We start from the raw sequence: 16645 nt of genomic DNA, 5'->3' as shown, positions 1-16645 counted from the left end.
ATCCTGCCCAATGAGAGATCAGCTTCTGCTTTGCGATAGTTACAACTCACTGAACTGCATCAAAGCAAAGCATGTCGCCTGATCTGAGATGTCCATGTCACAAAGGGAAGGGCTCTTGTGTTCAGTTTAAAGCCTCAGTGGAACAGAGGGTGGGGATGTGGCGGGAGTGTAAAATGAAAGATATCCAGGAAAGTTATTCAGATTTTAAAGCCCTGTGTAAACAATGCCTAGTCCAATGCTGAAAAGTCAGATCCGTTTGAAAGGCTGCCATTTTTCACAAATGATCTTCAGCGTTTTATGAGCACTATGAGCCCAGTCCTAGGACGTGGGTGGTACTGTGGGTTAAACCACAGAGCCTAGGACTTGCCGATCAAAAGGTCGGTGGTTCGAATCCCCACGATGGGGTGAGCTCCCGTTGCTCGGTCCCAGCTCCTGCCAACCTAGCAGTTCGAAAGCATGTCAAAGTGCAAGTAGATAAATAGGTACTGCTCCAGCGGGAAGGTAAACGGTGTTTCCGTGCGCTGCTCTGGTTCGCCAGAAGCAGCTTAGGCATGCTGGCCACATGACCTGGAAGCTGTACGCTGGCTCCCTTGGCCAATAAAGCGAGATGAGTGCTGCAACCCCAGAGTCGGTCACGACTGGACCTAATGGTCAGGGGTCCCTTTATGAGCCCAGTCCTAGACAAACTGGATTAGCCACTGATTTAGCTACAATGACACAAGTATTTCAAAATATCCACAAGGCTGGAGTAACATTGTACACTGTGACCCACTGTCACTGCACCCTACTTTGTTTTCAGAGACTGGTGCAACATATTTTTGAATATGTTCCCAAGACCTGGGAACAAAAATGAAATATTGCGTTACACAAATATATCAAGTGAACCCATAAACAGTGACGTCAACTTCACAATGCAGGCCTAGGCTTCTTTTTCTGTTGAAAAGGGCATGGAATATATAAGTTCATCCCCTTCCAAACTGGTTCTTGGCAAGTATTCTTGGCAAGAATGGCACTACACTCATTTCTTGATTGGGCCCGTCAGTGCTCACAATGGCATGCAGCCTCCTGAGAGATCCATATCTCTGGATTAGGCACAGATTTTGGAAACAACACCACTTTGCAATCCATATATATGTAAAAAAATGGGAAATAAAAGATGAGAGAAAATGTGTTCCGCTAAATGGGTAAATCAAAAAGATCTCATTGGGGAATGAGACATGTGAAGGAAGATTAAAAGTAAAGTGTTGTGGGTAGAGATGCTCCCTTTTGTAATTCACCAACTTACAGGCCAAATGGACTCAAAGGAAAGTCGCAGAGGTTCATACTAGTAAATGTAAATATGCATAAGATTACAGCCTTAATACTGCAAGGTGGTGAATAATACAGGAATATACAGTATTTTTTGCTCTATAAGACTCACTTTTTCCCTCCTAAAAAGTAAAGGGAAATGTATGTGCATCTTATGGAGCGAATGCAGGCTGCGCAGCTATCCCAGAAGCCAGAACAGCAAGAGGGATTCCTGCTTTCACTGTGCAGTGATCCCTCTTGCTGTTCTGGCTTCTGAGATTCAGAATATTTTTTTTTCTTGTTTTCCTCCTCCAAAAACTAGGTGCATCTTGTGGTCTGGTGCGTCTTATAGAGCGAAAAATACGGTACCTTGTATGGGCACAGACCATTGGTCTATCAAGCTCTGCATTGCCTACTCCAGAATAGCCAAATGTGATGCCCCCAAGATACCACTGGATTCCAGCACCCATCATCACTAGTCATTGGCCATATTGACTGGGGCTGATGGGAATTGGAATATAACAAGATATGGAGGGCACCATTGTGTCCACCCCTAGTCTATGGTGTTTGAGGGCCTAGCTACACATTATGCTAAATTTGCCAGCTGGGGCATGAGACGGCTGCTGAACTGTAGCCAGGTTCCTCCTTGCTGTTAGAACTGTGTGCAAATGCTATTTTAAAATGTCAAACAATATCTGGAGGATCATAGTTTGTCCACCTCTGGCCTAGTTGTCGATCAGAATTACTCTGTTCTGCAATGGCAGTGGACACAGACTTCGATAAACAACAGCAATACCCTATTCTAAATTCTGGCATGAACACATGCTTCCTCTCATGAAACTGAACAGCTTCATTGTGACCGTTGTTTTCTAGAAAACGGTGTTTTGCATCTCTCCAGTGGAGAGAGCCCATAAACAGTAAACTCTCATGAGCAGATGGGAAGCCTATCAACTAACAGGAGGAACCTTGTAGCAGGAGGAAATGATAGGGCTGTTGTCTGGGTCTTAGGCAAAATTTGACCAGGGTATTGATTTCAATGACAAAGCTCTTTGGAGGTCTACTTCTGAGGACCAAACTAAATGCAATGAGGGCAGATGGGTTTCTGTTCACATCACCTCATTCACATATAAAGCAAGGAGCAAGCAGAGGCATACTTAAGAATAAAGGAAATCTATTGGCAAGGCTGCTGCATCACTTCTGGTTTGGCCCTCAATGAGATGGTGAATTTGTGTTCCTGCTATTCCATTTCATACTGCCAGTGGAGACTCAAATGATGGCATGTTTCTCAATATAAAGAGAAATACAGATAACTTTTTACCAAGAGTTGTGAACATACCAGTGGACATATTCCTGTATACTAGCATGAATGAGCCACAGAGTCTCAGAGTTGTGCTCTCTACCCCACCTCTGCATGGACAAGAAGTAGATACAGATACACACAAACACACCTACACACAATAAAAAAAATAACTCATTTTAAAAATGAGGGGGACGGGGGTCTTGGGTGCCAATAGGTGTCTGAGGGCACCACATCGGAAATCTGAAACACGCCCAGTAACTGGTGTTTACCAGCTGGTAAAGGGTCAATTGTATCTGTTCTATATTTGTATTATTATTTGGACAATGCCACCCGATCTTCATCGCAGGGAATTCTTGTTCCTTCTGTCTTTGATTTTTACAGGTTTGCTGCCAATCTCATTTCTGGAGTTCTTGATTATAAAGCACTGCTGGACACGTAAGCAGCTTGGCTTTTGTGAATAGAATCGATGATTTCACTGGGAGCATAAACATAATCACATTCACAAAGCTGCAGGATCCGATTGCATCAGATAGTAGTTTAAGGTTACGTGTACACTACCAGAGCAAACCTGTTTTTAAAAACTAGTTTGTCATCACTTCAGAAGTGTGCTGAAAGTCCTAACTCAGGAGTCATTTGACGGCTGGGCTCTAGACAGCTCAGTCCTAGCGTCACCTCTGGAATATCTTTTTGACGACAGGTCTCAGCCCTAGAATATATGAAAAGTATAAAGGCAAGATTGACTTTGTGCGTGTGCACAGTGCATTTCTGAGCATCTGAGCAACCTCTGCCTGGCACTCCATAGACTACATATCCTAGAGTTCATTGGAGAGGAAGCCATGCCATGCAAAATAACCAGTCCTAGTGCAGAGACAATGGTGCCGTTATGTCATTTTAGAGTCTGCACTTATTGGTCGTACGGGTAGCCTCCTGCTTAAGATGGTAATGTACATTACGGTACTTGCTTCCAAATGTGGTAAGCCAATCTTGATGCATTTGTGGGGGCCCTCTGCTCATTCTACTGAGCAAGACGCTAGATGTCTGCCCAAACAACACCCTGATGAGTGTAGACCATAGCTGCCAACATTTCCCTTTTTTAAAGGGAAATTCCCTTATTCCAAATAGGATTCCTTGCAAGAAAAGGGAAAAGTTGACAATTATGGTGTAGACATTACCGAACTGAACCGAACTTCTCTCAGGTTAGCAACCTAACTTTAATATTATAAGTCTCCCTTGATAATGTGTGTGTGGAGTATAAATCTTAATAATAAATAAATGGGCCCAGCATAGCATCCTGAGTGGCTTTTCATTCCATTGCGGTTCCTGAATGTGTCCGATAAATGTTGATCGTCCATTTCTGCAATTCAAAGCTTGTTACCTCAGCAGTGCTGCCAATTCAATAAAAGCGCATCAGCTCAACCCTCTTTTGTGCAGCGTGCTTCTCATATAATTCCTGTGGTTTATGTACTGTGAGAGCTACTTCTCTGTAATGATAAATGTGTCTGATGTGGCTGCTTCAGATCCATCCAATTAATCAATCCCCACCAGTCCAGATCACTGGCTGGCCATGTGTATTTTACAAAACACCTGTTTGAGACATCTCGTTGCATCTTGGTCTTTCTAAGATGTCAATCCTTAAGAAGCAGTTGTACTGCGTTGGTTATTTTTTCCCTCAGCTGGGCTGCTCCAGTGGGCCACTCTACTTGTAGAGGTGTAGATGTAGAGGTTCTCCTTATGAAACACTTGCCATGCAAAGACTCAGGCAGACCTTCCCTTTCTCCCCGCAAGATACATGGGGACAGGAGGCCACACCCTCGTGTATGACAACACATACATATTTTCACCTGTGTGATTAGAAGTTCAGGTGGCGTGCGTTAACAGAGACGAGGTGGAAAAGGAATGTGTCCTTCTGTCCTTGTGTTTTGCATACATTACCGTTTGCTTTTTCAACACTCGCCCACTGAATGCAAATACAGTTGCATCGTAAGTCATGTCAAGAATCATGAATTTCAGCTTTGCTCTGGGAGCCCGTCTATTTCCCATTGCCGTAATCTTATTGTTGTATGATTCTATTTGTGTTGTGTATCTAACCTAATTGTAAACAGACAAAGGACAGATTAGATTTCTCTTCCTTTCTGTCTACTTCTTTCTCTCTCTTTTTGTCTCTTTTGCTTTGTCTCTCTCGTTCTGTCCCTCCAGCCATGCTGTGCCTGTTGATTTTGCTCGTGGACAGCTGTCTGGTCACCCTCTCTGTATGAAGCAATACTATGGACTCTTTTCTTCCTATCGTCTTCCAGGACATACCAAAGATACCCTTGTGGCCCAGAAAAGCAATATCATGCCTGAACCAGAACATATCATTGTTGCTTGTAACAATCAGGTGTGTGGATATTCATTGGATGCAGTTTTTTCAAAACTTGAGCCCGCTTCATTTTGCTATGAAATTGACTAAGCAAGGGGAGGGGGTATTAGTTTGCTTTCTAACTGACCACCAAAAATGTACCACAGGTGAACTCACTTGAGTTCTTTCTGTGGGTGGGTTTCTACAATTGGCCACTATGAAGCTGCAAGCCTAAGCATACTTAATTGGGAGTAGTGATGGGAAGGCCTGGAAAAAAATGGGGGGAAACCTGGCTTTTTTCCCAGGCCTTCCCATCTCTACTTGGGAGTAAGTCCCACTAAGTTCCATCACATTTCACTTCTGTAGTTTACCTATTAAAGACTACAATAATCACCAGCACCATTTGTTTGAAAAGAAAAATCTGGGGATAGGGTACTATTGACCAAAATGGTACAAGACAGAACAGCAAGTAATGAACGAAGTGATAGATTTTTAGAACGATGGTCTTTACTTATTATATTCTGGAATGATAAATTCCAGGACATTTACCCATGCAGAGTAGTCTTTGCCTTGACATACTTCCCATGAACAAGGTGCAGTATTTTGATGTGGGGAGGTTGAGAAGGAAAGGGATAAAGCTTTGTCAGTGGATCCTGCTAAGCACCTTGGCTCAAAGTCATTTTGAATCATGCAGGATCATTTTTACTAAAATTGTGTGTTCCCGCTATTGCTTTGCCCTTTCTTTCAACTGCTCTCCTCTCTCTCTCTCTCTCTCTCTCCAGTTTTTTGTTTTGGATGTTGTCATTAATTTTCGCCGTCTCAGTGAGGGGGATCTGTTTACTCAGTTGCGGAAGATAGCCAAAATGTCAGAGAATGAAGAAGAGAGGCTGCCTCCAATTGGTCTCCTGACATCTGATGGAAGAACAGAGTGGGCTGAAGCCAGGACAATCCTTGTTGAAGGTGAGCAAGCGGCAACCAAATTGCCTCTCTTGCCATTCTTCTCTGCTCATCATGTCTCTAGATGGGACAGTGACCAGCTTCTCATAAACAGCAAACAAGGGGGCAAAACTGTTTCTCTGCTGTGCCACTTTAAACTGCAGGCGAAAGGACCACACAACAGAATGCTTCTCCATTACATCTTACACATACAAAATAATAATAATAATAATAATAATAATAATAATAATAATAATAATAATTTTTAATTTATATCCCACCCTCCCCAGCTGAAGCCGGGCTCAGGGCGGCTAACAACAATAAAATAATACAACATTCTAAAATCATTTAATTATAAAATTAATTCAAATCAAATTGATGGCAACCATTGGGCTAGAGTTCTGTGAAGATTGCCAAAGGAGGGAGTAATAACAAATAAACAAACAAACAAACAAACAAACTACATGTCAGAGAGGAGGATTCTAGCTAAACCTTTCTCATGGCATGCTGATGTCCTGCCGCCCGCCCCCCATGCAGAGTTTTTATTTTTGGCATTGAAGAACATTTAATCTGGTGAGTATACACCTGTAACCTAAAATGGCACAGCACAGAATAGAGATGGGTGAGAAATTTGAATCAATTGCATCTAAAGGCAAAGTTTCCTAATTTGCACTTTATGAAACTCCGCACCCACTCAAACACAACCATCCTTTGACATTTGCACTTTTCTGAATCTTGCAATGTAGTCCTCCAGCCAAATAATGAGCAAAAAAATAAATGCATATACTAGGATAAAGGGTTCATTTAAATGCGTATATTATTGAAAAGAACATACCAAAAATACATTATAGTAGGGGGAATTGTTTTGCCCAAAAGTGTGTATGGTAAGCAAAATTGCATAGAGAACTGTGTACAGTAGTACCTCGGGTTAAGTACTTAATTCGTTCCGGAGGTCCGTTCTTAACCTGAAACTGTTCTTAACCTGAAGCACCACTTTAGCTAATGGGACCTCCTGCTGCCGCTGCGCCGCCGGAGCACGATTTCTGTTCTCAACCTGAAGCAAAGTTCTTAACCTGAAGCACTATTTCTGGGTTAGCGGAGTCTGTAACCTGAAGCGTATGTAACCTGAAGCGTTACCACTGTATTAGGAGAAATTCACAGTAAAATGCTGGTGAACTTTCATGACTTTTTTTTGTTAAAAAAAAGCAAACAGATGAGGAAACACTGGGGAAAAAAACAACATGGAGGATGAGCCGTCATGGCTCAAAACCATTGATACCCTTAATCTCCACAAATTTGTCCAATCCTATTTTAAAGCCATCCCAGTTCCATAGTTTATCCATATGCTGTGTGAAAAAGTACAGTGGTGCCTCGCAAGACAAAAAGAATCCGTTCCGTGAGTCTCTTCGTCTAGCGGTTTTTTCGTCTTGCGAAGCAAGCCCATTAGCGGATTAGCGCTATTAGCGGTTTAGCGGCTATTAAAGGCTATTAAAGGCTTAAGGGATTAGCGGATTAGCTGCTAAAAGGCTATTAGCAGCTTAGTGCCTTAGAAAAAGGGGGTGGGGAGCGAAAAAAAACCCCCAGGAATCACAAGACATTTTCGTCTTGCGAAGCAAGCCCATAGAGAAATTTGTCCTGCGAAGCACCTCCAAAACGGAAAACCCTTTTGTCTAGCGGGTTTTCCTTCTTGCGAGGCATTCGTCTTGCGGGGCACCACTGTATTCCTACATTACCAAGCTCATACTTCATCATATCATAAATACAAACACACACCCTTTGTAAAAGTTTAAGCTTATTTTTCAAAAAGCAAAATACAGTTTTGGAACTCTCAGTGGCACACTACAAAAGAGGCATGTCCTGGCAGGAAGAACCGACATTAATTCATCGCACCAAGCCCATTGTTTCTCTTCTCAGATTCTACAAACAGAGACTCTCTTGATATGATCGAACGAAGCATCTGCTTAGTATGCCTTGATAGTCCAAGTGGGGAGGAACCCACAGATACCAACATGGCTTTGCAGCTTCTGCATGGAGGAGGCTACAGTAAAAATGGTGCCAATCGTTGGTATGATAAGCCTATGCAGGTAAGAAGTTGCTATTGGCGCATGTGAGTTCTCATTCATGTCAAAGGCGGGTCAACATGGAAGGGTTATAGCATTCTTCCCAAACATGAACCAGGACGCACCTGCCCTCTGAAATTTGCATTTCTCTGAATTTTTCAACCCCAAAACTACATATGACAAAACATATTTTGGCAGGTAATGTGCACAAAAATGGTCACAAAAACGATGCACCAAAAATGCAGTCTAGGAGGGGAAATTGCTTATAGACAGGCAGATATTCAGCAAAAATGTGAGATGCGCAAAACAATGCATGCATTTTTAAAATGCAAATTAGTATAGCGGTTAGTGTGTTAGATTAGGACTTGGGAGAGCAGAGTTCAAATCTCCACTCAGCTATGTAACTCACTGGATGATCTTGGGCCTAACCTACTTTACAAGATTGATGAGATGATGAATTGGGGAGGGAGAAAACCATGTAGACTATCTTGAGCTCTTTCAAGAAAAGGTGAGATAGAAAGTAAATATTTTAAAAATGCTAACTGATTTGGAAATGGGGAGAACTAAGCTCAGACTGAACTTAGCAAAATGAGAGAGGAACCAAAATGGACTGATCCATCCATCCCTACCTGTAGTTGCATGTACTATGTCATTAGTAACTGAATCAAGAAGAACCACCTTCCCTATACTCCCAGAGCTGCTGTCCCAGACTGAAGACACATGGTGCCTAGTTAGTCATAGTCACCTTTGACTGGACTTAACCATCCAGGGGTCCTTTACCTTTACCTTTTTTACGTAGATAGAAGATTACCTGGAACTTTATGTACCCTGACCCTGAGGTTTGCTTAGCTAATCACCAGTCCCTAACCAGAACCATGCCAGCCTAACCAACACATTACACTGGCCTGCTCTCTTCATCACAGCCACACATAGTCAACCCCTGACTTCTAGACCTGAGGAGCAGATCTACCTCACTCAGGTTTCCCATTAAGCCAGCACTATCCTCATTTCTGTTTCTCAATGTCAAACTCTACATGGGGTGGCATAACGTCCCCTACCTCTATATATAATTTGTTTCCCAGCGTATAATTTCCTCCACACTCACGAGAGTGAGTCTAATTGGCCTACAGTGCGTAACAGGCAGAAATAGCTGTATTCATTTCCAATTAAGTCAAATGGAAAATGTTAAGCTAAAGAATCCATCATGGGAGGGTGAGGAATCTAGTTTTCCCCAATCTTGCATTATTTTATGTTATATTAATATCTGGTGGAGCATATCTGCTGTTGTAATTCGCTTGGGTTAACACACATTACTGTTAAAAAAACCGACCTTTTTGTACAGGGTTAGTTTTCTTGGATGCCTCTGTGCAGCCTATCAGGACCTTTGCTGCCTGCAAGTGGTTCCGTAATTACATTGGAAATGTCATCCTGCAACCAAAGATTTTGTGGGGTTGTGGCCTTTGACTCCACTCCAGATACAGGCATGCAAGACTAGGAGCCCAACACGGCCGATAGTGAGGGGTGAATTTGCATCTGCATGGAAAAATGGGGAGGAACCAGCATCAGGACCAGCATCAAGTGTCAGCACCCTCAGGCATCTGCAAAGGGCCTAGAGATGGGCATATCTGTCAATTTCAGTTTCCCAGTCATCAAGTTCTGTTCTATACATTTCCACATCAGTTTCTGAATCCCCTCCCTACCCAAAGTCCTTATGAGAAATCAACATATCTCCTAATATACTCTTTGTATGCAATTTAGTCTAACACGCACACATTTTTGCAAAGCAATATCCTTTAAAGAATGCATTGTCGTGTATTCTTTTTGCTAGCAAATGCATTCTTTTGCACGCATTGCCTCAGCATGTGCATTTTGTAGGCATCGCTTGACTGGGCGTGGGGGGCGGGGAGAAGAATACATTGCAAAATTCAGAGAAGTGTGCATTTTGAATTTCTGTGGTTTTGGTTCATTCAGAAAGTGTGAATTAGGTAGGCTTGTTTTTAAGCGTGAACAGAATCATGTTTATTCATCACCCTCATAAATGTGTATACCCTGTTGGTGGTGGTGGTGGTACACTGATAAGTCCCTAGACCTGCTGCAGTGAGGAGTTAATCTCCTTGAAGAAGGGAGGCCCATTACCCAAAGACCCTCCAAAACCTGCAGCCAAGACTGATGCATATGTACAGCCACAAGGATGGTGTAAGAAATCTAGGTCAATTCACACTTAAAGCTGAATCTATCAAACATGCCCTTTCTAAAACAATGGAACAACGCAAGCAAATAATGCTTGCATCCTGATCCAGTGACTGTCCATATTTTTGCATGTGGGAATGCATAACCCTCAACTGCCCCAATTGAATCAGGAAATCCCATTTTGGGGGGACCATGCTCTTGCACAAGAGCACAGCACCCAAAAACGTGCAAGATTGTGGCCCCGAAAAATCTGTCTTTCTGGGCCATGCTCTTGCATGGGTCATGTGACTCATGCAGGCGCACGGCCCCAGAAGCCGAGCATCCTGGTTTTCCTGCTGCAGCATGTTGGAGGGTATGGGAATGTACCTGCAGAATTTAAACTGCTTTGGGACTTTTTCCCAACAAAAACTGAAGTTTTAAGAAGTTTTCTAGAAGTTTTAAAATAAATATACAACTCAGTAAAAGAGGCAGAAGGATTTACTTGCTGTTTCTGTCTGTATATACTCCCCCTGCTCAGTTTGTTGTGGGAAGAGATGGAGTGTGTGGAACAGTGTGCGAACATTCTCCTTTCGACGGGATCGTCCTGGTACAGTGCATTGAACATTTGCTCAGACACATGTAAGTTGCTTGTGATGGGCCTGTAAGCTATTACTTCTTTCTCTTCTCCAGTGTCACTAGAGTATTGCTTATCTTCCTCAGCTGCTGGAATTATGCAGTCCTTCCAGTGACATTTTGGAAATCGGTGGCACCTTGATGAGATGCACATTTTAAATTTTATTTGGTTGTTTATGTACAGTCGTACCTTGGCTCCTGAACGCTTTGGGAGTTGAACGTTCCAGCTCCCAAATGATTGAAAACTGGAAGTGAGTGTTCCGGTTAATGAACATTCTTTTGAAAGCTAAATGCCCGACGGGGCTTCCAGGGCTTCTGATTGGCTGCAGCAGCTTCCTGCAGCCAACCAGAAGCTGCGCTTTAGTTGTTGAATGTTTCAGAAGTCAAACGGACTTCCGGAACAGATTCTGTTCGACTTCCGAGGTACGACTATCAGATTTCTTACCCACCCTTTGTCATAAAATCCCAGAGCAAGTTACAACGATGCAAAAATACAATAAAATCAGTATCGTATTGTAAAACAACTTAAAATTGGAAAAATAGGGTGGTTCCTTAAATATATATATCTTAGGTGTCAAAGGTCAGGGTAAAGAGGTGTGTTCAGCATTTGATTCCAAAACTTAGGAGCTGCCACAGAGAATTCCCTCATTTGTGACACTCTCCCCAAGTTACCTAGGGCACTGGAACTACCAAGAGGGCCCCATATGCTGATTGAACCACTGGGGAAGGAGTTGGGTCTTTCAGATGTTTGGTACCAAGTCATTTAGGGCTTTAAACACCAATGTGAACACTTTGAATTGCTCCCAGCAGCCAACTGGAAACCAGTGCCACTGTTTCACAGCTGACGTAGGTTATAATTTGCTTATGTAAAAAGATGCAGAAATCTAATCACCGTGAAACCCTTTAAAAAACTTTTGACTCTTGCAAAGGGATGTCTTTTGAGACACCTAGCAATGCCAATCGCTTCCATGGCATAACAACTCTAAAGAATTAGGTAATGTGATGAAATTATAAACATGGAATTTCAGCTTTGATGTCACTACATCAATGACTTTAAGTAACGGGAGCGGAGAGCTTTCTAGTGTGTCTTGTTGGTAAAATAGTCTACCAGCCTAGAAGTATTGATCAGTGGTGGCAGTTCTAGTGGACTGACTGACACAAATGGATTGTTCATCTCTGGGTACTTAGGTGTATCCAATCCATTCATGGTCATTTTGCCCAATGGATGCAACCTAATGTAACTAACAGTACCTTAAAAAGGTAAAGGGGTAAAGAGACCCCTGACCATTAGGTCCAGTCGTGACCGACTCTGGGGTTGCGGTGCTCATCTCGCTTTATTGGCTGAGGGAGCCAGTGTACAGCTTCCAGGTCATGTGGCCAGCATGACTAAGCCGCTTCTGGCGAACCAGAGCAGTGCACGGAAACGCCGTTTACCTTCCCATTGGAGCGGTACATATTTATCTACTTGCACTTTGACGTGCTTTCGAACTGCTAGGTTGGCAGGAGCAGGGACCGAGCAATGGGAGCTCACCCCGTCACGGGGATTTGAACTGCCAACCTTCTGATTGGCAAGTCCTAGGCTCTGTGGTTTAACCCACAGCGCCACCTGCGTCCCTAACAGTACCTTCCTAATACATTAATATTAACCATTCAGAAGCAGCAATGAATATAGATCAGGCAGCAAATGTCATGTAGATCAGTTAATTGCAGTAGGACTTTCAGTCATCTGTCTAATGTAAAAAAAAACCTTTTTGAGTTTTACAGCGTCTAACAGCAAATTTATTGGCATTCTATAATTTAAAAAAACCAGGAAAGAAGGTGCAAAGAAATTGGTCAGAGCAGATTCAGTGAGTGAACTTCCTGCTCCAAGGAGACTAAGGTGGAAATGCTCTCCAGAAATTCAGGGACACTTGGCGTCATCAGCAGAAAAACTTCAAAGGTACCATAGTTTCATTAGATTTTCAACGTGTGTATGGGTGGTTATTTTAATGTGCTGGTCTTTCCTTAATAATATAATCAATGAATAAAAACAGTAAAAGCTGAGAGATAGATCAGCTATAGATCATGGCTGTTTCAGCTTAAGTTATTAGGGCTGCAAGCTTTTATTGACTTTCAGATTGACTAACTGCTGAGGGGGAGCTGATTGTAATCAGTAAAGGTAGATATTCATTGACTGAATTGCCTATTTCTTTCTGCTTTGACCCATATCAGCCACAGAGGGAGATTGTGGCTGAAGAAAAGGGCTTTAACTCTTCTTCTCTGCCATTTTCCCAATGAACATCCCCCCTTTCTTTCACTAAAGCTGTTATCTGCCCCCTTGGGGAAAAGTTATGGACACGTTTCTAGAGGACAAATGCCTTGCAATGAGATGGTAGGAGTCTGAATAATCTCCATGACTCTTTTTATCGTCAGAGAGTGCTAGAGTGGATCACCAATATGCGTTCAGCCTGGTAGAATCCCTTTCGTTAGGATAATTGGCATCAACGGGCCTAAATGGTTGTCCAGTGCATAACTAAGGAGATGGGTGAAGCCAGAGGTGATAACTCAAATAAAATATTGGGAGGGCACTGGTAAGCCTTGCCCTACATAATCAATCGCATGATGTGACACACACACACCAGTTGAATGGCAAGGCCCATCAACTTTGGCCTGGCCCCCTCAAATATTTTATTGGGGGGGGGCTAAAGGACCTCAGCCCCCAATAGTTGGCTCCTATGGGCGGAGCCTTATTTGGGAAAGGGGCGGGTCTTTCTTCCGCCTTCCCCCTCGCTTTGTGTGTTGATGTCAACCAGCTGCTTGTGCAGGAGCTTCAGATTCTGACTGAGGTGATCTGAGGAAAAGGTCAGAGCTGTAGGACTTGCTGGCAGCTCTGAAGAAGTATCTGCTGCAGCAACTTAAGACGTGACTCTCCAATATGGTAAATCCAGGACATTCTTTCAATTTGCTAGAACTCAGTTTTGGCACCTCTCAGGTGGGCGCCATTGCCGTTATAAGAGAACAAGGGAGGTGTTCATGCAGAGTTCTGGCACCTCTTTTTCTAGAAAAATTAAGACCGGCAAAACCTGCATATATGCAAAAATATCCAATATGCCACAAAACACCAGTTAGCCTCATTCCAGGGAAACCAAATTTAGGGTATGTGCTGTGGCAAACCCTGGAAATTTGCACTGATAAGGGTTTTGAGAACACCATAATGCTATCTCATCCTTAGTATAACAGGGGGTGGAGAGGAATAACAGAACAAAAGCAAACTATGAGGGCTAAGCGTCACACAAGATTGTGCCTCCACATTTGCCATGGCAATGTAATACTTATTATTACCGGTATGTTTCTGTCACATAATAAATGACTGCAAACATGACAGGAAGTAAATTGGATACAGCATTTAGCCTTTGCATAAAATGCAAAGAGCAACCTCTATTTGTACACATGCTACACCCTAAGCAAGCAAATGAATAAGTCAAGACATACAGAGTGGGGAGAAAATGTATAGGCAAGAGTGACAGCAAACAACTCATTTGAGTAGACAATTTGAATTGAAGTATTAGTTCTTTGCATGTTCCCTTCTGTCCCTACAAAGCCTTTTTCTCCTGCATTGCATTTTCCAACACACCATATGATCATATAGCTTTTATAGCACAGCTCTGAACAAGATATATAATACAAGGAATTTGTCACAATGGCCCAGATCCCAAGATCACCTGCCTGACTACTTTGGGGCATACACCAGGAGAAACAAAAATAGATCAAAATAAATAAATTACACAATAACTTTCCTGTTCTCACTTCTGGAGTTTTTCCTCATTTTCTAGGATGGTGAAAAATCTAGATTTTATTGCTTATAAATTTGAAAACTACGGAAAAGAGTTTATCAAGAAACAGAAGATGAGCCCAGATGCCTACATCCAAGTGGCACTACAGCTGGCATTTTACAGGTATGTAATTATTTTTATTATTGATTGAATTTATATAACGCCCTATACCCAGAGGTCTCAGAGAAGTTCACATAATAAAATCAATAAACCAGCTATCAGCTCTTATTTGAAGCTTGCAATGCAATAGCTGACCACAGATTATGCTCTAGGAGACCTCCAGGCAAGAATGAGCAAAATATCAGAGCCTTTTCTCATGACCCCACCTTCTTGCTCACCTTTAGGAGAGTGAGAGTCAAGGTAGAAATTGTTCACACTATTAGTAACTGTGTGGATGGTTATGTAAGTATAAATTGCAGGTTTGGGGAAATAATCAAGACTGGGACAGTGGGACGCTAGCAGAAGGTATGCTTATTTAACCCTTTGTCTCCCTTGTTTCCAATCTACATCAGGAACCCTTTACCAGCCATTTGCATCAGGAGGAAAGCTCCCACTGGTGGCAATGGGAGCTTTCTTCTTCATGCAAATAGCAGACATGCAGGACCCAATCCAGATCAAGACCAGCGTGGGGGTCTTCCATCAGGATCTAAATCTGGATTGGCGGGGAATGGGGACTCACACCTACAGTTTACACTTAAAGACGTTCTTCACACAAATATATCACCTAGGTTGGCCCTGAGATGAATATCTGTTTCCATCAGATATTCAGGAAGGCCAAGGTTATGCTGCCACCAGCATTTTGGGACACAGAGCACAAAATAAGAGAGCTAATATTTGTCTCTGTCTCTCCCTGCCCTCCCTCCTGACACCTGAGTCAAGCCTGACATCCAGGAAGCCTTGAGCTCACCAGTGGAGACACACAGTCTGTCCAGAGAGAACATTATAATTCATCCTTGCTCATCTTTGGAGCACCAAGTAGAATGACAGAATAGATGTTGTGTCAGAGAAGCATCTTGGTGCTGTGGTGTTTGATCCTAGCCATCCTGGGTGTTAAATGCTGGGTCTAATTATGATGGTTAGGAAATGCAAGCAGGAAATGCAAGCAGAAGGTCTACCTCCCCTTCCTCTTCCTGCTTCTTGCATTTGGTCCAAGTTCAGCTCTCATCAGATGCCTCTATTGCTTTGATCACTATTAATCTTATTCCACATCACCTTGGGAACCAATTGGTTGAAAGGGGGAGGTATATCAACACACAAGATGCAAGCAAGCAAACAGATAGGATAACTGAACAAATGATCCTCCCTCCCTTTGTCCAGCTTTTGCTACACCTGTCTTCGGTCATTCTGCTTCCAGTGTGCAGATCAGTTCCCAACTCCCAATCAAACCAACCTCAAGCCCCTCTGAAAAGGGCAGCCCTGTGTGGCATTTCCTTCCTTCTCTGCATAAACTGTAGTACAACCTAGGCCTTGGCCTAATGTCATTACATGGTGCATTTCCCCACCTCTGGCCCACTTCCTTGGCTGTTGCTAACAGCCGTGCTGGATTTAGGGCAGCGCATATAATAATATAATAATGATTTCCCCAGCCACTCTGAGTGGCTCCCAACAGAATATTAAAAACACGAGAAAGCATCAAACATTAAAAACTTCCCTATACAGAGCTGCCTTCAGATGTCTTCTAAACGTCAGATAGTTGTTTATTTCCTTGACATCTGGTGGGAGGGTGTTCCACAGGGCAGGCGCCACCACCGAGAAGGCACTTAGCCTGGTTCCCCTGCACAGGGAGTCAAGCCAAGGGGGCACAAAACAACAACAACAACAACAACATAGGGTCCTACTGAGAAGATCCAAGCAACTGTACCAAAAAGTATTATTGTGAAAATAAGAAGGGGGGGGGATTTTGTCCTCACTCAGGGTGCCATTTTACGAAAGTAAAATGGTCGTACCAATAGGTAGCTGTCCAACCATTTCCAGCCTCCTAGTTGTGGTGCAGCCAGGAAGGAAACAAAGCCCCCTCTGCAGTGAATAAGCGGAAGAGTAATAGGCCCTAATTAGCAGACAAATCAGAGTATATAGATGCAGATTATCCTCGTTGCCATTAGAATCTGAA

The 16645-nt window shown here is 42.9% G+C and overlaps 1 protein-coding gene across 1 annotated transcript in view; it reads left to right on the top strand.

Moving 5' to 3' along the window:
- The window catches only part of CHAT (choline O-acetyltransferase), a 52714-nt gene that overhangs the window by 15208 nt on the left and 20861 nt on the right, over positions 1-16645 (top strand). The window contains exons 5-11 of the mRNA XM_083440047.1: positions 2969-3022; positions 4784-4964; positions 5708-5885; positions 7776-7945; positions 10629-10729; positions 12534-12662; positions 14536-14658. Coding sequence (XP_083296173.1) covers positions 2969-3022; positions 4784-4964; positions 5708-5885; positions 7776-7945; positions 10629-10729; positions 12534-12662; positions 14536-14658 — 936 coding nt within the window. The remainder of the gene's footprint in view (positions 1-2968; positions 3023-4783; positions 4965-5707; positions 5886-7775; positions 7946-10628; positions 10730-12533; positions 12663-14535; positions 14659-16645) is intronic.

This window comes from Podarcis tiliguerta (assembly GCF_965153285.1).
Source record: "Podarcis tiliguerta genome assembly, chromosome: 5".
In the NCBI taxonomy this organism is placed as follows: Eukaryota; Metazoa; Chordata; class Lepidosauria; order Squamata; family Lacertidae; genus Podarcis; species Podarcis tiliguerta.
The sequence above is the reverse complement of the archived record's forward strand: the minus strand, read 5'-3'. Positions and strand labels throughout refer to the sequence as shown.